Here is a 15,780-nt window from a genome sequence, read left to right on the forward strand (position 1 = left end):
ACACAAGGCGAAATCTAGGTGGTGTGTCAGTGTGCGCCGCGCGCGACAGCTTGTGTGCGAAATTAACAATTCTTCAAAAGTTCATATCTTCTTCATACAAGCTCCGTTTTTGACATTATTTATATCCACACGTATATAACAACGAGATATACATCTTTCATTTAGACTCCGTCAACTAATTCACATTTTATTTTTAAAGTTAAAATTTTAACAGGCTTAGACTGTTAAAGCCTGTATAAAAATCATAACTCTCTCATATGAATTCCATTTTCGACTATCTTTATATCAACGGGATAATATGGACAAGATCTTCAACTCTCGTATAGACTGTTTTTCCTAACAATCGACCAATCTCAATTTCAGTTTCCCTGTCGTACATTTATGCACTGAAACTTCCAAAAAAATCATAACTTCCTCATACAAAATCAGATTTAGGCATTCCTTATATGTACACTCTCGCTTTTACGATCACTACGACTTTTGTCAAGACTATTTATCATAAATAATCTTCTATCAAAAACGTCTATTTATGTGACTAGTCGTTTATATTGTAATGCGAAAATGGGGTGTTACAATCATGTATGCTCAAGAATCATATTAAAGTGATATTGCTAATTAACATATGATATGATCTATTAAATCATGTACATCTTTTGGACTAGAAAAACTTTTTGTCTTTATCCCGAAAGTTAATTTTTATATTTTATAAGAGAGTTTATATAATTTATAAAACTTTGACTTTCTTTTATAAATCCTCTAACTAGTTAGACTAGTTATGATCTTTTGATTATTTTATGTAAAAGAAAGACATATCATAAAGCATAAGGGGAGAAGTAGACCTTAAAGACATAATGTGCTTAAAGTGTTAAAGATTTATGGTCCAAGGTTTCACTTTATGCATATAAAGATGAAGGCTTTCAATTGGGACACAAGTAAGAGTGTGAAAATCTTAAGTCATCTAGGACTCTCCCTCTCTCTAGTTTATTGATTCATTTACTTGAAGATTGTTTGTATTTTTGCTCTCTTGAAGTTCAAATTTGAATATGAACTTTAAGCTTAAGTGTTGAAGAGTTTAAAGACAAACATCATCTTCAAGTTGGATTATTGTTGGTATCTCAAAGGTTCTTACAGTCCTTTAAAACTTCCAAGCCTCTCCATGAGGATTCAAAGACTACAAATGTTATCTTCTTCTTTTTCTTCTTTGCTTGTTGTTTCCTTTCTAAACTTTGCAAGATGATCAATGGTTGATTATAAACTAGTTTATATTGTTCAAAATATCAAAGTCTTCCGTTGCTAAATCTTATGTTTTTAAACTAATTTTTGAATAAAAACCCAACACGACAATGACTTGGGTGTGACTTCAATATATTTATTTATTTATTTATTTTAATTTTGTTTTCTTTTCACTCAAAAGGCCATATCATCAATGAAACGTGTTATTCCAAGGTATCAAATAAACAGGTGACATTCACTTTATGTCTTTATAAAAAAAACATGAAATGACCATTTAAACCAATTTCATAAAGTTCGATGGATGATAGTGACGTTAACCTTAATATATTTTGTCTATAACTGAGTACAAATTTATAAGTCTAATACAATTTTGAAAGCTCAATTCGATAATTAGGTAAAGATATCAAAAAATGATGTCCAAGTTTAAAATATAATGTTATAGTATAAAAAAATGTTACAATAATTAAATAGTTAAGAATGTATTGTTACATTTTTCATGTAGCCTTTTTTAAATTACAGTCATCGTCCTGGAATACTGGTCCTCGAATATAGATGATATCAAGCATGATCGGTTGACCATCTCTCATGCCTTTCACATGAAAAACATTTTACTCCTTTTATCTCGTTTGTATTCAATCTTTAATTTTTGATATTCTTAAATTGAATTCACAAACTAACATGGACCCATACAAATCTTAATTGACTGAATATATCTAAATCTATTATATTTTTTAAATTAAATGTTAACATTTCTTGACAAATCGACCACAAGCCATCTATAGTAAAGTGAATACTACAACAATCTTCAAGACCAAACGTTATACTAGGTACTATAATATGATTCAAATAGAACAATCAACTATATGAACAACTAATAACAATGTAAAACAAAAATAAGAGAAAAAAAAGAACATCAAGATTTTTACGTAGAAACCCAACTAGGAAAAACCATTCGCATGAGATGCCGGAAATCACTTTATTATATCACTTCAGGTTACAATGTTTTTGAGAAAAATATAATCAAAATAAATAAGCAAATCATATATTTATTGAAAGGCTTTCCACATAGATATGCATCATTGTAATGTTAGAAAATGGGGGTAATCAATTGTTTGGAATCTACTAAAAGGCGTGAATCACTATCAAATTTGAAGTATTTAGATGATACAAATCGAAAATTCAATTGGATAAAATTCAGTGGCTTTCGAACAGATAGAATGATGGAATATTATGTTCTTGTATGTACCAGAAATCTAACCAAAAACGGATAATAACCTCTGTGTCTGAAAATTGCCTAAATTGTTTCCAAACTGTAACAAAGCTGTCATAAATTGTCACTAAAGGTTCAACATCAGGGTAAAAAACCGGGTCAATTTTATTAAATTTGGACCCAGCCAGGGGTTGCCACTCCTTTAACCCCGCTATCAAGGGCGCTGCCCCCGGACCCTGTAGGTTCAGGGGCTACGCCGCTAAATGACAATGTACTTTGAATTCTAAACAAACTCAAACAAGTATGCACTCTGCACTAGCCTTACTTGTTCAGTGTTTATCAATATTGTATTTAGTTAATAAATTAATCCATTATGCTTAAATAACATTGTTAATATAAATTACCAACATGTAAGACTTGGGCAATACATTTTTATCCACAATGAAACATTCTATATATCTTCGGAGGTGCTAACTTACAACTATAAGTTAGACTTTTAGAAACATGCCTTTCAACGATCTCCACTTTAACACATGAAAACTAAAAACACCAAAGGAACATTAATAATTTTTGAATCTACTAAAAAACTTAAAATAAAAATAACAACAGAAACAACCTTCAAACGATAATTGCATCTCTTACCAAAAGTCTCTTGGCTCACTTGCATTATTAAACATCCATAAAGTTCAAACATAAGTCAAACTCGGCTATTAGATGACTTATAAGAAGCATATCAGTTGGATTTTTATTTGTGTTGATCTTACAACAAACTCGTTTTTATCAATTATTTTAATTATGAAATGATATAATACATCAATATGTTTCATTCGGTCATAAAACATTTGATCATTGATTTGAAAAATTACGCTTTGATTGTTGCAAAGCATCGTATTGTCCGTTAACATTTTGTTAATTTTCCAATCAACTCTTTCAATCAAATAATTTCTTCAATAAAATGATTAATGACATAAAAACACTATATTTTGTTATTTTTTTTATTTAACCTCCCAATTTTCATTTATCCTAAAAAAATCATTAATTTTTGGATAAAAATTATTGTGCTGACATTATGACATGCATTGTCAAACATATAATGTCCCTTCTTTTGTTCGGTAAAAAGTATCCATATTTTTCAAAAAAATTCATCGCGACCACTCTTTGTTTTTGTTTATAGAGCTTATTTTTATATAAAAAAAATTAATATATCAAAATTTATAATCTTTTGTTGTCTATAAACAAAAATCTATATTGATATATGCCTATTCCAATCCATAAAGTTTGTTTTTTTTTTCCTTTTTTTTTAGAGAAACCATTTGCTTTCGGTTTTCTATGATTTAGTTTTAGTTTTTTTTGGTTAAAAATTCATTCGATTTAAAACTATATTATAGAAAATAGTTGATGTGTTTATATTAAAATTGGACTCACAAACTATTATAGACACCAAATTTTGAGGTTTGGTTTTCAACACAAAAAAACCAAACTCAAATGGGTTTTCACCCCCTCCGGCCCTCCCTCCCCCGCCAAAAAAAAAAAAATGAAACTAAATTATAGAAACAAAAAACAAATGATTTTTCAACCCAGCAAATTGAAAACTAAATTATAAAACCGAAACTGAATGGTTTTCAACAACAAAAATCAAACATTACGGTTTGACATCGACATATATCGATATAGATTTTTGTTTATAGATAACAAAACTTATAAATTTTGATATATTACCTTGTTTCGATTAAAATAAGCCCTAAAAACGGATAATGGTTTCGACTGAACTTTTTGAAAATACATATGGATTTTTTTTAAAACAAAAAAAGATACATACGGGTTTGATTATCACTTGCAAATCATAATGGTCACGATATAACTTTTTTCTAAAAAAGAGATGGTTGTTTAACATAAGTTTTTAATCACCGTTAAACTAAAATATAATGCTTTTTATGTGATTAGTTCTTTATAAAATGACTAATAAGCAAATGACTAAAGTTGTAAGTTTCTGTATATTTTGTCCAAAATGAATCTATGAACTTGTTAATATTCCTTTCATCATAGCAAGTGTTTGAAGTAAATTCTTGAAACGAAGGGGTAGAATATGTAGTTATACAAAGCTCCAGGTTGGTTTTGTAAAATGTTTTTATTACTATCATCACATCACTAGAACTAGAATAAATAAACTGAAGTAGATGGGGGATGGCAGGGGATGAAGGGTGGTGGGATTTCATCATACAACGCCATGCCGGGGAAGAGGCGATGGAGTTGGCTTGTAATTGCAGTGTTAGGCCTTGTTTTGCTCTCGATGCTCGTTCCTCTCGCTTTCTTGCTTGGTCTACATAACGGATTTCACTCTGTTGCTAACACAGGTTACTTCCATTCCTTCTTGTGCCCTAGATTGGTTAAAGAATCGATTAGATCTGTTTCTTCCTATGTCCGTTAGTGAATTTGCTCGTGTATATCTTCATGTGATGTTCTTCATTCATTTGTTCTTCATCTGGAGGTATCTCTTATCCAATCTGAAAAAAGCTAACAGTATCATTGCTAGATCAATCGGATCGAGGATAGGGATTACACACAATTGTCATTGGCACTACAACCGGCTGTTATATACACCCAATTTCGATCTACGTCCTTTTTAATATCCATAACCATGGCTGCATTGTAGACTGCTACTCTAACACCTTTGTTACTCAGATCTAAACTGTAATCATTCTTCTTTTTTTCGCTAAGAATTTATGTTCTCGATCCGCGCGCTCCGCACTTCAAGGAAATACATAGGTTTAGTCAGATTTTTATTCTACTTTCGTATGAAACCGAAATTTCACAATCCAGATCTGTAGTATTTCCGGTGTCAACATCCTATTTGTCTTTGCAGTGCATTCATGCCTTGGTCTTACATGTAAATCTTTATTTCAAATATAGGATACGAACTTACTGACATAGTCTTTGGAACATGGTTTTGACAGGGTATGCTAATGAGCAAAGGAGTTCTGCTTCATCAAAAAAGGATGCAGCTTTTGCTTCACCAATAACCAAAGTAATGCCTTATTCTCCTGTTAATTAATGTACTTTTTACGAAGTTAACTCTAGTTATATAATGCTTATTGTTTAACTACTACAAACCAAATAAAGAAAGATCCAAAACTATGATCAAACAATGTGTCACTCCTCTATAATTCTCATAAACGTAATATAGTTTCAGTTGAAAATTTCTGGTTTACTGATGCTATTCTATTTGCAGGAAGGGCTATCATCACGTGTGGATGGACTATTGAAAAATCTTGAACCAAGTCTTCCAAAGGTTCATTGCATACTGCTTTGATGGTTAATACTCAACTTTTGTTCTATCAGTATTAGACGATTGGCAATAAACCAATGTCTGTCTTCTTGTGGATATTAAATGGTAGAAATTTTGATAAAATCTTGTTGTTGTGGATCCCATGTAACTATAAGTGTGTAGAGTTATGCTCTACATTGCAAATAAAGAAACCATGTCCAATAAAAGGGTCAGTTTCAAAAAAATGCAACATACTTACATCATTCAACTAATCCAGAAATATAATCTTTTAACCCTTTAATGTAACAAACTACCCACTTTTACCATTTTATGTACAATTTAACCATTTAAATGTAACATCCTTATACCAATATATGTAATGTTTACATTATATTGGTTAAAGAAAAGCATGTTCCACATATTGTTATAATAGTGTAAGTAGGTTGCATTTAGCCCTAAACAAAATGAGCAAATTATATATTCCAAGTTCTTTGCTTAAGAGCTTATGTGTATTGCTAAACATGATTAATTAAGATGTGATTGCTTGAGAGTAAGTCTTTTACCATTTAAACCCTAAAATACAATCTATCATCCTATCATATAACTAAAATTGGAAAATTTATACCTCTTTAACTTGCTTATATGTTAACACATGTAAGAAAAAGACCAAATATTATTCTTATGTAACCACAAGTATTTAGCTCACTATCATGCATGTTGTTTTGGTCAGGATTTTAGAAGGCATTCTGTCAAGGAAGGTGAAAACAAAACTGGTAAATCTTTGTTCTTATAAACTTTATTCTAAATCATTTTACCTTTTCAAATCAAGTAAATTCTTTAAGGATTTATAACCACCCTACACATAGATGTACACTTATGATCTTCCTTTTCATCTTTGAAATTATTTCAGGCATCCCTGTGCCTACACAAGTGTTAAAGCCACCTCCAAAAAGACTTGTATGCATTTTCTTTATATAATTTCTAAGAGTTGTTTGACTTTATATGTATATGTTCTAACTTCTAACTTCTATTTAAATTCTATTATACAGAATGATGAAGTGGATTTATCAACTGAAGTCATTAAAACTGTTAAAGTCATTGGTGAAAGTGAAAAAATATGTGAATTAAAATTCGGGAGCTATTGTCTATGGCGTCAACAACACAGAGAAAAAATGAAAGATTTTTTAGTAAAAAAAATGAAAGATCAACTTTATGTGGCTCGAGCTTACTATCCAAGTATTGCAAAGCTTCAAAACCTCAATCAATTCTCTCTTGAAATGAAACAAAATATTCAAGAATTCGAACGTATCCTCAGTGAAAGCTCCTCAGACACAGAACTTCCACCCCAGTAAGTTCACGTAAAATGACAAAAATACCCCTCTATGTTTTTTCCTTTTTCAATTTCATGGACACTAAAATAGGTTTGTGGGTGGTGTTAGGGTTGAGAAGAAGCTGCAGAAGATGGAAACTACAATCACAAAAGCAAAATCACATACTGTTGACTGTAATAATGTTGATAAAAAATTAAGACAATTAGTTGACTTAACAGAAGATGAAGCCAATTTCCATATGAAGCAAAGTGCTTTTTTATACCAACTTGCAGTCCAAACAACACCAAAAAGTCTTCATTGTCTTTCAATGAGACTCACTGTGGAGTATTTTAAAACTTCTCCCATTGATGCTGACGTGTCAGAGCTTCTGTTGAATCCAGAGTTGCTTCATTATGTCATATTTTCCAACAATGTCCTTGCATCATCTGTAGTAATCAATTCAACCGTTATGCATGCAAAAGTAAGTATATTTTTTTTAAGGTTAAATGCAAGAAAAAAGATTGAAAATTTATAAATTGGTTTTCTTTATTTCAGGCTAGTAAGAAGCAGGTGTTTCATGTGTTGACAGATAAGCAAAGTTTCTTTTCCATGAAAATGTGGTTCTTCACCAATAATTACAAAGACGCCACTGTAGAAGTTTTAAACATTGAAGATCTCAACTTACAAGGCCACGATAGAAGCATGTGGGTCCCACAAGAATTACGAGTCTCATTTCTTTCCAAAAGCAAAACAGAATACATCTCAGTATTTTCCCATTTACACTACACCCTTCCAAAAATATTCCCAAGCTTAAAAAAAATTGTGATTCTTGATGATGACATTGTTGTCCAGCGTGATCTATCAGCCTTGTGGGGCCTTGACATGGGCGGAAAAGTCATTGGTGGGTTGCAATTCTGCAATGTAAAATTGGGTGCACTTCAAGGGTATTTTGGGAAAGAAAAATATAATCCAAATTCTTGTATATTGATGTCCGGGTTAAATGTAATCGATTTAGTTCGGTGGCGGGAACTTGATATTACTAAAACATATCAAAGTTTGTTACAACAGGTCAGTGTCCTGTGTACTGTGTACTGTATATTGTGTACTGTGTACTGACGGTTACTTTTTTTTGACAGAGAGAGAGGGAAGGAAGTGGAGTAGGAGTAGGAGCAATGTTGTTGAGTTTTGAAGGGTTAGTTGTTGGGCTTGATGAAAGGTGGGTGTTATCTGGATTAGGGCATAACTATGGAATTAGTAAAGAGGCGATTAACAAAGCCGCTGTTTTACATTTCAATGGAAACATGAAACCCTGGCTGGAATTGGGGATTCCAGGGTATAAAGTTTACTGGAGACGTTTTTTGAATCGTGAAAATCGTTTCTTGAGTGATTGCAATGTGAATCCTTGATGTAGAAAAGATAATTAAGAAGAGGGTTGAATTCTTTGAATGGAAGAGATTTTAAAAAGATGATGATCTTTGCAAAAGGGATGTCGGGGAGTAAAGGTGTCGAATGAATTGTGAATCAGAAGAAAGGAATATCAAGAATAGCGTTCTACTTTTTTGTTTGTGTTAAAGTAGGTAGGCAATTGATTTTCCTTACTTGTTTTTTATTTTTATTATTATATTATTATTCACGATTGTTATAGTAGAGTATTTATTTGGGGAGGGTTTGTGTGTGTGTGTGTAATGAATGTATTTATGGAGATAGCAAATAATTGGATTTACTTTAGAAGGGAAACTCAAAACTGTGATGTATTTGGTCTTCTTTGTTGTAACAGACTTAAGCGTAAGCGATTAGGAAGCTGTAACTGTAACTATTCTTGAATCTTGATTATGCCTTTTTTTTTTTTTTTTTTTTTTTTTTTTTTAAATGCTTGGTCAACGGTTTTTTGTTCCCTTATAGAACATTTACAAATGCAAAATGTAGAAAATCGAAAAAAATAAGCATGCATGACCAAAAATGGGGAGGAGCTATAACAAAATATGACAAATTTCACAAATAAGTTATGTTGTTAATGGTACAAAAGAGATGTTCTTAAAATGTTAGGAAGTTTCAAATAAATATAATCGAAACAAAATGATAATATTATGTTATATATTAATTTTCAAATAATAGTTATTTGTTCCTTTAAATAGTTTCACCATATATTATAAGAGATCAATTAATACTTAAATAATAAACATATTGTTCACCCATTTTTCATGTACGACGGAAATGAGATTAATTAAAAGTTGGTATTGCTTTAGCATGTTATGATCATACACATAAAGTAACACATGCAAATATCAATGAGACCCATTAACATATATGACTTAAACCCCACACCTCCTTTGCATTCTATGACAAGATTTTTGATGTCATCAATTGACGTCTTCTTATAGCGTGTATGTATGATAGGATTTCATTATTGACCGATTATTATTATTATTATTTTTTTGAACCGGCAAATACAAATATATAAATCTACTCCTAATCTAACACCTAATACCACCTATGTCCACAACATGACTTGAACCCTCGACCTCAAAGAGGGAGGACACCACCTGGTATATTTCACCCCCGCCCGATGTTTATTTTATGCAACCCCTTGATTCCACCTCTACAAACATAGAACAAAACCAAACAACAAATTTGAATCGACATGACTTCTTCATTCCACTTCATCTTCATCTTTATTGTTTATTTCATCCTCTATAATTTTGGAACAAAGTCAAACAGCAAATATTGTTTGTTTGTTTTTTTTTTCAGCTTCTTCTAAATGTTGATATCATTCCCTACATACGTCTCTTTTTCTACCTCCATCCCGATTTCTAGATTCCAATCCGTACAATAGGAATTCGATTTTCCGGACTCCCTGTCATAATTTTTTTTATCAACGTTCTTCACTACCAACATCCTTACACCTTTGAAATCACCCCAAGGAATTCACTTTGTGTTCCAATAAACAATGAGTTTAACAAAAAAACAAAAAGAAAATTCCTAAAAAAAACATAAAAGCAAAGGCCAAAAAGAAAAGAGAAAAAGAAAAAAAAAGAGATGACATGTAGTCGACATATATTACTAGATTGATCGGCAATAGCCGACATAAAACTATTAATTTTGTTATAAATACTTTTAAAGAAATTAAATTATGGCAATTAAAACGAAAATGACAAACGATGCAAATATGACCATACTTATTACTTGTAATTTGTATACATCAGAAACCCTAATTTTATAAAAATAAGTTAAAATCAAAATACTTTTTTGCCTTTTTGGGACATTTAAAGAAAAAACTTGATAGATCAAAAACATTTTGGGCATATCCAGAGGGGAGAGAATATAAAGAGGAGAAAGGAATAAAGAAAAGCCAAACCACATTGTAGAGAATAAAGGGCCAAAAACGAACACATAATAGAGAGAGAGAGAGAGAGAGAGAGATTCTTGAATAATCGTGTCGAATCAGAAAAGATGGGTTCGGATACAGGTCTAGAGAACTCGAAGCGGTTTCTAGCGACATGGTTGATCGGAGGTTTGGTGGCAGGGCTATCGGTTATGGGGCTATGCGCTGCTTGGCCGGAGCTCTCCCCTCTGAGTATTGTTGGGAGGAAGAAGAAGAGGCCCATTCGTGTATACATGGATGGCTGCTTTGATATGATGCATTATGGCCACTGCAACGCACTCCGCCAAGCACGTGCTCTCGGAGATCAATTGATTGTTGGCGTTGTCAGCGATGCTGAAATCATTGCAAACAAAGGCCCTCCGGTTACCCCTCTTCATGAAAGGTTCTCTACATCCTCTTCATTTTCAATCAAAATTCCTGCTTTTCCTTTTACCAAATTACCTTGTCTGTGAAAATGTTATGTGTTGGTCTCATGGTGAATTGGTAACCTTGTCCCTTATCAGGGTTCCTCTTAGATCCCATTCGGCGCAATGCTGTTCTTTTGTTTACTTTGGAGATTGATGCAGACGTTGATTTTTTTCAAAATTAGGCTGCATGCATTGTTTCTAGTGTGTATATAGTTGATGCATTTGCTTAAATTCTTGTACGTTTTTAGGTGTACAGCCTCTTTTTCTGGAAATCTTTCATGGATAATGATTTATGGTGCTTGTCCAATGATGCATTTTCATTTATATATAGTTTAATTATCATTAGTAGAGTGGAAATGAGTAGTAAATCTAAAAGGGAACACAATATATGATAAATGAGGAGCCTTTACAATCTTGATTGCATCTTCTTCAAGCTAGCAAGATTATGATGGCTATATGTGAGCTTAGGATTAGTACTGAATGAAACATGATAGTTTCTAAAGTCTGTAATCTTATCACTGATGACTGAACATCAATATATGTATATAGACTTATACCACACATTGTAATGTTGGATATGGTTTTGAATTTTGTTTTCTTATCTTAGGATGATTATGGTGAGTGCTGTGAAATGGGTAGATGAAGTCATTCCAGATGCACCATATGCCATAACTGAAGAATTCATGAGGAAACTGTTTGATGAATACAACATAGATTACATCATTCATGGAGATGATCCCTGCATTCTCCCTGATGGAACTGACGCATATGCCCTTGCAAAGAAAGCAGGTCGATATAAGCAAATCAAACGAACAGAAGGAGTCTCAAGCACAGACATTGTTGGTATGCATATATATCATACTATATAACTTAACAGATTAAGTCAAAAAACTTATCTTAGTTTTTGTAAAATTTGGTTAAATATAGGGAGGATGCTTCTATGTGTAAGGGAGAGGACAAGTGGTGATAGCCCTAGTCATGCTTCCTTGCAAAGACAGTTTAGCCATGGACATGGCCAGAAGAAATTTGATGATGCAGGTTCAGGGAGTGGGACCCGTGTCTCTCATTTTCTTCCTACATCTCGCAGGATTGTTCAGTTTTCTAATGAAAAGGTAATACTAATAATAATAATAATAAGTATTTTCTTGTTTTTTTTTTCAGTTGTAATAATATTTGGATTGTTGTATTTCTTTAGGCTGCTGGACCTGATGCTCGTATAGTTTATATAGATGGTGCTTTTGATTTGTTTCATGCTGGACATGTGGAGGTAGTCTGATTCTCATAATAAATTCACTTCATAACTTCATATAAACTGATTTAAGTTTATATTTCCTTGTTTAAATTTGTATGCTTTGTTTTGTAATTTGTATTCACAGATTTTAAGACTTGCTCGTGGGCTTGGAGATTTTTTACTTGTTGGGATTCACACAGATCAAACTGTGAGGTAGAAGAGTCTCTTAAATAATACTCTGTTGCAGCCACTAAAATTTAAGCAAATGCCTAAAATGCCCCTGCACCAATAAGAAATAAGATTCTCTATATTTTTCTGATTTCCCATTTCTATAATGCTTGATTGAAGTGGATGCATAGCGGAAGTCTTCATCATTTGACATTTTGACTTATCCATTATAAGATTATTAAGCCTTTTGCCAATAAAATGGAGTGCTTCCTCTTTTAGTTACATCCATAAGAATAAGCATGACCTTATTTGCCTTATCCACTTGTAATATGAGTAATTTTCCTAAAGTTATTAACCACTACCATATTCATATTGTCAACCAAGGGCAACTTTTTGTCTTCCACTATCTAGAATTTGGGTACCCTTCCCTTCCACTACCCTCCAAATTGAATTGGAATTGAATTCCATTCCAATCTTGTGTTTGGTTGCAAATGGTTATGGAATTGAATTCCTTTGATTGATAGATTTGAAGAATTATTGTTTTTCAGTGTGAATAGAGGAGCACACAGGCCAATCATGAATCTCCATGAAAGAAGCTTAAGTGTTCTTGCTTGTCGCTATGTGGATGAGGTCATCATTGGTGCTCCATGGGAGGTCTCAAAGGATATGGTAAAAACTAATTTCTAAATTTTTTTTTTACTTTTTCTATTTTTGCAATGAAAAATTTGTTGTGATGATGCATGCAGATTACAACCTTTAATATCTCATTAGTTGTCCATGGGACAGTGGCAGAAGATGATGATTTTGAAAAGGTATCCTCCTATCATCCAAAAAGTTTTTAGTTTTTGTTTTTTTATCCAGTAAGAAACTTATGTTTTGTTGATGATATTGTGTGATGACAGGATAATCGTAATCCATATGATGTTGCAAAAAGTATGGACATATTTAAAGTATTGGAAAGTCCTTTGGATATCACAACTAGCACAATCATTAAAAGGATTGTATCAAATCATGAAGCTTATCAGGTTCCATTTCTTCCTTTTCCCCTTCACTTCATTTTATTACACCAAGGGCATTTACGTCATTTGCACACTATCATATTAATGGTTGTATTTTTTTTTGTTTGGGTTTAGAAACGTAATGATAGGAAGGGGGAAAGTGAGAGAAGGTATTATGAAAGCAAGGGATATGTTTCAGGTGATTGATGGATTTTATATGTAGATGCTGATGTGTCATGTGTGATATTCCACATATTATCTTAATACAACATACAATACACATGGAATCAGATTTTAGATCTTGCCATTTTCCAATACAATTTTGTTTTGTTGGTGTTGGGAATATGATGTTTGTAGGAGGGTTAATTAATGTTAGATTGTTTTGTTTTATGGGGCTAGCTAAATTATACTATGTTACTTCATGCCCAAACTTTGTATACTCTTTGTAATAATGCTAACTAGATAAACCTGTTTCTTCATTTTATAATTCTATTTTTTTTTTCATGTTATATGATTATTTTTTTTTTGGTCTACTACCTTTGAAAAAAAAAAAAGCTAGTGTATGTTCAACATTGTTTGTCAAATCTACAAGTGCATGTCGGGTCCTCTTATCCTTTTACGTAGACAGACATGATTATCACATTGTTTGTCAAATGTACATGAAATGCATGTTGAGTCCTCTTATCCTTGTATGCAGATGACTTGATTATCACTTGTGATGTGATGATTATACTGATTACTGAACGCTTAATAATAGCATATTATACCAAGACGGTATAACAAATAGACTCATAACTTAAAAACTGGCAACATTGTACGACAGTAGAATAGCTAATAAATTAAGATCAGATAAGTGGTGATGTTATCCAAGGCTTGTCATTGATACAAGTGGTAAAAAATGATAAGGTGATCATGATAGTACTAGTAGACAACCAAGAAATCTTGTCGTATCACCCAAAATCACATACACATCGTATGTATAGACAGATTCTATATGTATATAAGATGATAAAAGCTTGTTCCATGTGGCTATAAGGTGAATAAAAACAAGAATGATCGTAATCGTATACATATTGAGATTCAGATAAGAATTACGCAATCGTTTAGTAAAAACATGCATTATGAATATGATGGTTTAATAAGATGAGTTTTTCTTTGATATGAGGTCCACAAAATGCTTGATAATCATGTGTTTAGTTCAATCACCCTTTGAATGTTTCTTAATTTATGATATTATACTAATACTTTGGTCATCGTAATGCGAATGACCAACCGTAGTAGTTGGTCATTCTAATATTTATGATTAATGAAAATTTATATCCATATATACATCTATATATGGACTTGTTGGTATATAGAATGTGACTAAGGGCTGTCTGATAATTGTTGATTAAGTCAGACACAACTTTTTATATGACCCAATAAAAGGCATATCATAGGCTAAGGATTGAATCAAACACTACTAATTGTATTATCAAAAAATATTAATCTCACTGAGTTAGACCCAACCTACTATCAGACCGGTAATAGGCATATCAAACAAAGATAATCTTAGACATTATCCTTATAGAGAATAACGAGATGTACAAGTGTCTGGTTCGTACGAAGAAAAGTGAAAAGAGAATATGAGGGTAGCGTAGTGAGAGTTTCAGTAAGCATACAACAAAAAGATATGAGGAAAAGGATTTTAGTCCCTAAAAAGGAAATCGCAAACAAGTTCGAGTTTTCGTGTTTTTTCCGGTGGAAGACATACATACAATCAAGACATAAATGAAATAAGGAAGCAATAGTTCGGGTCAAATGGGTCGTGCAAATTTTTATTGAGAAGTTGTTAATGTGTATCCAGTTAAGCGACATAGTAGTAAACGAGGGGGGTTGGATCTTGATTTTATATTTACGGAGATAAGTGTTATGTTTTAGACGTGTTTGATATGACCTTTGGGAGTCCTATGATCTCCATTGGTAATGACATCTTATTTTGGAATTAGATAAGGAAGAGCAGTCTTGAGCTACCATGCATACTAATGTGTTCCGACAGGCCATGTACATACCGATGTGGGATCTATGCTTAAGTCCTGTAGATGGGTTTTCTTGATCCCTAGGGGCAACAACATCTGGCCAAGGACGTGGTGAAGTTGATATATGGTTTGAATTTCACATCTAATGGTGGGCATTTTATTTCACTAATTCATGTAAATGGTAGATGGACTCTATTTATTGTAGATGTTTACCCGCGGGTTATGCTCTTCGAAAGACAATAAATAGAAGAAAAAAATGATGTTATAATGAATGGTATAATGTACAAGAATGCTCTGTGTTGCTTCAAACCAATATACACATCCATATTCTTACTTTATGTAGAAATGAATGGTGAGGTGACAAGAAACAAGTAAGGTTAATCTTAGACTTTAAGTATTGTTAGGAACAAGAATAGGTATCATCTCCTATAAATGGTATAAGAGTATCTCCAATGAGGGTTGTATGGGGGTGTGGGGTGTTGTATGAATGTTTTTATGAATTAGAGGGTGGTGAGGTAGAGTGGTATATGCTTTAGGATTATAGAATCATACCATGGT

At 32.4% G+C, this 15,780-nt stretch overlaps 2 protein-coding genes across 3 annotated transcripts; both read left to right on the forward strand.

Moving 5' to 3' along the window:
* The first annotated feature begins 4,621 nt into the window (after positions 1 to 4,621).
* Positions 4,622 to 8,870, forward strand: GAUT7 (galacturonosyltransferase 7). 2 transcript variants are annotated; one of them, XM_079071532.1, is made up of 9 exons: positions 4,622 to 4,797; positions 5,398 to 5,468; positions 5,673 to 5,732; positions 6,439 to 6,481; positions 6,619 to 6,665; positions 6,758 to 7,056; positions 7,148 to 7,499; positions 7,574 to 8,086; positions 8,155 to 8,870. In XM_079071532.1, exons 1-9 carry the CDS (start codon positions 4,638 to 4,640, stop codon positions 8,422 to 8,424), a joined length of 1,815 nt encoding a protein of 604 aa, XP_078927658.1. In that variant the 5' UTR covers positions 4,622 to 4,637; the 3' UTR covers positions 8,425 to 8,870. The 2 variants fall into 2 exon arrangements, with proteins under 2 accessions (XP_078927658.1, XP_078927659.1); XM_079071533.1 differs by lacking the exon at positions 4,622 to 4,797 and having other exon boundaries at positions 5,450 to 5,468; positions 5,673 to 5,755.
* Positions 8,871 to 10,332: 1,462 nt separating this feature from the next.
* On the forward strand, positions 10,333 to 13,683 carry PECT1 (phosphorylethanolamine cytidylyltransferase 1). The gene is made up of 9 exons (XM_079072824.1): positions 10,333 to 10,782; positions 11,415 to 11,650; positions 11,735 to 11,919; positions 12,003 to 12,074; positions 12,184 to 12,251; positions 12,755 to 12,875; positions 12,953 to 13,018; positions 13,109 to 13,231; positions 13,340 to 13,683. Exons 1-9 carry the CDS (start codon positions 10,469 to 10,471, stop codon positions 13,409 to 13,411), a joined length of 1,257 nt encoding a protein of 418 aa, XP_078928950.1. The 5' UTR covers positions 10,333 to 10,468; the 3' UTR covers positions 13,412 to 13,683.
* Positions 13,684 to 15,780: the final 2,097 nt, after the last annotated feature.

The sequence above is a fragment of the Lactuca virosa genome, chromosome 9, assembly GCF_052849685.1.
Source record: "Lactuca virosa cultivar CGN04683 chromosome 9, Lactuca_virosa_CGN04683_v6, whole genome shotgun sequence".
Classification (NCBI taxonomy): domain Eukaryota; kingdom Viridiplantae; phylum Streptophyta; class Magnoliopsida; order Asterales; family Asteraceae; genus Lactuca; species Lactuca virosa.

Excerpts from the sequence above, each read along its gene's own strand:
- PECT1 (XM_079072824.1), top strand. The coding sequence starts at position 10,469 with ATGGGTTCGGATACAGGTCTAGAGAACTCGAAGCGGTTTCTAGCGACA. Across the intron at positions 10,783-11,414 it reads GTTACCCCTCTTCATGAAAG|GATGATTATGGTGAGTGCTG; the intron begins GTTCTCTACATC and ends TTCTTATCTTAG. Across the intron at positions 11,920-12,002 it reads TTCAGTTTTCTAATGAAAAG|GCTGCTGGACCTGATGCTCG; the intron begins GTAATACTAATA and ends GTATTTCTTTAG.
- GAUT7 (XM_079071532.1), top strand. The coding sequence starts at position 4,638 with ATGAAGGGTGGTGGGATTTCATCATACAACGCCATGCCGGGGAAGAGG. Across the intron at positions 4,798-5,397 it reads TCACTCTGTTGCTAACACAG|GGTATGCTAATGAGCAAAGG; the intron begins GTTACTTCCATT and ends TGGTTTTGACAG. Across the intron at positions 8,087-8,154 it reads ATCAAAGTTTGTTACAACAG|AGAGAGAGGGAAGGAAGTGG; the intron begins GTCAGTGTCCTG and ends TTTTTTTGACAG.